At 35.6% G+C, this 4,957-nt stretch overlaps 2 protein-coding genes across 2 annotated transcripts in view; one reads left to right on the top strand and one right to left on the bottom strand.

Moving 5' to 3' along the window:
* The window catches only part of LOC101301886 (metal transporter Nramp6-like), a 6,223-nt gene extending 3,557 nt beyond the window's left edge, over positions 1-2,666 (top strand). The window contains 5 exon segments of the mRNA XM_004303195.1: positions 623-896; positions 1,013-1,117; positions 1,436-1,567; positions 1,746-1,841; positions 2,163-2,666. Of these exon segments, the coding sequence (XP_004303243.1) occupies positions 623-896; positions 1,013-1,117; positions 1,436-1,567; positions 1,746-1,841; positions 2,163-2,489 (934 nt within the window). The 3' untranslated portion in view covers positions 2,490-2,666.
* Positions 2,667-3,449: 783 nt separating this feature from the next.
* LOC101302179 (cinnamoyl-CoA reductase 1-like) overlaps positions 3,450-4,957 on the bottom strand; it is a 5,752-nt gene continuing 4,244 nt past the window's right edge. The window contains exon 5 of the mRNA XM_004303196.1: positions 3,450-3,877. Coding sequence (XP_004303244.1) covers positions 3,694-3,877 — 184 coding nt within the window. The 3' untranslated portion in view covers positions 3,450-3,693. The remainder of the gene's footprint in view (positions 3,878-4,957) is intronic.

The raw sequence follows: 4,957 nt of genomic DNA on the forward strand, positions 1-4,957 counted from the left end.
AAGTAATGCTTTTCATATGATATGCTGATATGTTGCCTTGATGTGTACTATTACTTGTCTTGTGAGTAGCATGCATAATTGTTTGTTGGAGGATATTCCTCATTCCATCAATCATGAATCATAGAATTGTCTTTTGCTATAACTGTATCACTTGTATATCTCATGCGGTCCTCTTTAGTTATATGGTCTTTCAGTATCTCTTCTAAACGACTAGTTTAGGTGCATATGAAAAGCTTTGGCAGCAGAATTAGCCCAGTATCTTAAAGTGTTCGGTATTATTAAAACTGGACTTGTTCTAAATTATTTATTTATTTTTTTCATAACTTTTTTCGGGTTCTCCTTACTTGCATCACTCACATAAGGTAATTTGGTGGTGTCAGATTCATCATACATTATTGAGTGAAAAAAAAAAGGGGGAAATTACCTCCTGGTCTTACACTTGTATTAGTGTATATCAGTATATGTCATGTAGTCTTGCCTTGGATATATAGACTTTACTGAAAAGGTGATGAATATAAGCAATAGTTTGAGTCTTTAGTTTCTGCTTGGCCACTTGATTTTCCCCACTCTTAAATTGGTTGGTTGATATTTTACTGAAATCACCAGTAAAGGAATCATGCAGGGAAGATTTCAATTTGTCCCATACTCCCACATACATCTTGCTCGTGGAGTTGAAAATACTAAGGAGCTATATCTGACAAAAAAAAAAATCTTGAGTGCAGGAAGCATGCAGATTTTATATGGTAGAAAGTGGCTTTGCTCTCATGGTGGCCTTCCTAATTAATGTCTCTGTTATTTCCGTAAGTGGTGCAATTTGCAATTCCTCGAGTTTGAGTGCGGAAGATCAGAAGAACTGCCAGGACCTGGATTTGAATAAGGCTTCCTTTTTACTAAGAGTATGTGCTGCAAATGGTTATCGTCCTGTTATGCAATATCTATAAGATCCCAATTTTACGGAATCTCACTTTCAATATGATGTTTTATGATGGTGTTTTATATTTTCTGTTTACAGAATGTTCTAGGTAGCTGGAGCTCCAAGCTCTTTGCTGTAGCCTTGCTCGCATCAGGTCAAAGTTCTACTATAACAGGAACATATGCAGGACAATACGTTATGCAGGTACCTTACTATGAATACCACTGTTTGCCTTCAATTCCTGATTTCAACTTAAAGAAAATTACTATGAAGTTAAAATATATTCTTTGTTAGGACTAAGCTGTTACATCTCTATCTGGCCCTCCTTGATGAAACATCAACACATAAACTGTGCTACTCCAACCGCCTTTATATTTTGGTAACTTTTAGCCTTTTAGGAGAAAACTCAGAAATTGCACCGATATAGTACAACCTACTTCAGACGTATCAAAATCAATTAGAAACTGCTTGTGCCTGTCATCTTTGGTTTTTAGCAATATGTTCTTATATTTCTTGTTGAAGGGGTTCCTTGATTTGCGACTGAGGCCATGGATTCGAAACTTCTTAACAAGATGCTTGGCAATAGTCCCTAGTTTGATTGTTGCAGTCATTGGTGGATCTGCTGGCGCTGGAAAGCTCATTATTGTTGCATCAGTAAGATATACTCGTCTGTAATCAAAGTTTTACGTACATGTATGATATATCAATGGTTATCTTTTCATGAGTCCTGTCTTATTTGAGGTGTTTGAAAGTTGTTAAGTAGCTTGCGATGTGTCAAAACGCAGAATTATGCCAATAATTACAAATCATTTTTCTCATGTTGTTTTTGTAGATGATTTTATCATTTGAGCTGCCTTTTGCTCTGATTCCACTTCTCAAGTTCACCAGCAGCAACACCAAGATGGGGGTATATGCCAACTCGACTGCGGTAAGCCTTACATTGACTAACATTTGAACTCAATTGCAGTTTTCCATCCCTTTGATTTATTATTGTTCTTAGGATCGATGCCAATTGTTGGACAGATATTAAAGTAGACTAACCTCAATATTTGATATATGCAAAGAGTCTAAACTATACTGTAGGAGCAGTGCTTTCTTGTTAGAATACATAATTGAAGTCCACCTATTCAATTTGCAATTGCAAGTTTGTCAACATAACATACCTAAATATCTGTCAAGTGAACATTTCCCATGCCAGTCTTATTCATCTCCACAAAAATTGTTAATCTGTTATACACTCTGATTACAGATTTCGGCTATCACTTGGATCATTGGTTCTCTTCTCATGGCCATCAACATCTACTATTTGATGAGTGGATTCATCAAGATACTTCTTCATAGTCACTTTGAACTAGTAGGTATCGTGTTTCTTGGAATACTTGGATTTTCAGGCATGACAATGTATTTGGCCGGAATTGTATATCTGGTGTTCCGTAAAAATAAAGAGGCTCCACATCTTTTGGCATTAACAACTCCTGAAAGCAGAGAAATGGCAAATGCGCAGCCGGGTTGTCTTCCAAGAGAAGATATTGTAAGCATGCAACTTCCTCAAAGGAGATCTACTGAAGATCTATAGATTGATGAGCTAGTTGTGTGAGGCTGTGAGCTAGAACAATAATGCAGCTTTTCTAGGACTTAGGGTCCCAACGTTTAAAATAACGTGCTTCTGATGTCTAAAATGTCTTTCCTGAATAATTCCCTCTTCTTTTTAATGTATATAATCCAAAAAACTTGCAATCTATCTTTCCTTGTCTCGTCTGGTTGAACCAAACCATCCTTTTTTTCTTTGGATCTTTTTTCATATCTTGAAAGTAAGCATTTGCTTTACTCTCTTTTTCAGTGCTCTTAAGGCTGGAAGATTAGTATGCCATTGCTTTCTCACTAAAGTACACTATTCAGGATTTCACCTAATTTGATCACTAGCAGGCTCAATTCTTTAAACAAAACCGCCATGCTTTACATGAAAAAGATAGGCTGATTAACTTGATCCTTTTGATCCAGCTTTGTAGTTATACTATAATGTCAAATTGCTTGGTTCGACTATTTGAAACTATATTCAAGTGAAGAAGATATACATGAACCCTCTCATGCATACTCCACAAAGCCAATGCATGTTGTCAAAGATGAAGGCGTACTATTCCGCACACCCTTCACCTACCCCAGTGGACCTGTAAGTCTACCGATCATAGCTCAGCAATGGTGATCATGATCATGGCTTTGTGTTCCTTGTGGACCTCGAGTAATAGAATGGAGCTAGCTTCCATGCATTGAAGCTATCAGTGCAGTATCATGGTTAGGACGAGGTGTGGTTCACTTAAAGTAGGGATGAAGACGTTTTCATAAGTATATGATTATGTCTTTATTAATAGTAACACGATTTCCAGTCGAGCTTAGATGCAATACCTATGTTCTTTCAGTATTATGAAATGTTGTTAACGGGTGTATTCACAGTTTTACTGAGAAGATCAGTCATGTTATTGTTCTTGTTTTTATAGATATAGGTTTGATAATCGGACTGCAAACAACTCCTTCAAACTTTGACATCAAATTCAAAAGTACGATCGATTAAAGATCTATAATATTGCACCAAATCACAATTAGAGTTTATAAAGAAGAAAAAGAAAAACACTAATTAGGATTTAGGAGATTTGCCATAGACACAAAACACTGGCAACTTTACATTGCTCTTTCATTAAGAGTTGTTCATAATATTCTGATCATTACCACATTATTGGGGCAGAGCCTGCAATTAGTTTCAGCTAGCAGCACCCAAATAAGCCTTATTGGATCTTGATGGAGTCTTCTTCTTGCTTTGTAGGAACCTTAAGGTGACCCTTCTCCTGCAAGCTCTTGACAGTGTCATATAGGCTCTGTTTCACAGAAGTGAACTCCAAACCCAAGTCTTGTAGCTTCTGGTTTGAAAACTTGTAGGGTATTGCTCTGGGTTTCCCATCATCTTTCAACCTGCAAAAGTAGAAGAATATGTATCACTCATCAGCATGTAGTCATATGTGTATGTTTCCAAAATGCAAGTATATTACATACTAAACTGCTTTGAAAACAAACAAGTAATACAAAATTATTCCACAAACTCCTTCAAGAAAATAAGGGCATGCACAAATTAGTCTTGATGGAAAAAGATTATTTCCTTTGTTTTGAATTTTTTGCTGACCCACTTAATAAGATCAATGATTGTTGACATGGACAATGATGCTACTTCATGATTGACTCCAATAAGTAGTGCAGGCCTGAGATACCAAGGAATGATGGGGGTAGGTAATGACTGGAAGAGACAGATGTTCAGAATGCGAGGGTGACATCAAGTCATGGGAGTTGGTAAGAACTCCTCAGCTCCACAACAAGTGTTCATTTTGTGTCACAATTTCAACCTTTGGGGCTCAATTTTGCATTGTGTCCGGTCTTTTTAGTTGGATAATATAGATTAGTCAAGGTTGGTCGGTATACCTACACCTAATGCCCCCCACCACCCACTTGAAATGAAAAAAACACACACAATTCTGGATTCATTTGAACTTCTGGGAAGAAAATATTCAATCGAGTATTCACAATTTTTCTCTAGCTAGTTGTGTTTTATTTATTCATATTTATTTACTAAAAAGAGAAATTACAAATAGAAGCCACAAGGTAATTAACTTAACACGAATTTAGTCGTGGAGATATATTTATATATCTAAACACGAATTAAGAAATATGAACAATAATTACTAGAAAGGGTAACTGAAATTTAAAGAAAATTATTATATTTGTGAAACGAAAATTCAATTACTTGTTCCATAGTCATCAAAATTCTAGAACCGAAAAAGAAGAAGAAGAAGCTTGGTCATCAAACTATTTCCCATCAAACCTTCTTTTCTGGTTAAATATTATCATATTATTCATGTTTTATTTAGCTTACTAAGAAAACATACTATGGCAGTTGATATATCACCATTCCTTCAATTCATTGGTGGAAATCCTGATATTAATTAATTTTCTCCTGATTATTATTATTATTATTATTATTTATTTTTTTTTTTTTTTTTT

This window comes from Fragaria vesca, linkage group LG6 (assembly GCF_000184155.1).
Source record: "Fragaria vesca subsp. vesca linkage group LG6, FraVesHawaii_1.0, whole genome shotgun sequence".
Lineage (NCBI taxonomy): Eukaryota > Viridiplantae > Streptophyta > Magnoliopsida > Rosales > Rosaceae > Fragaria > Fragaria vesca.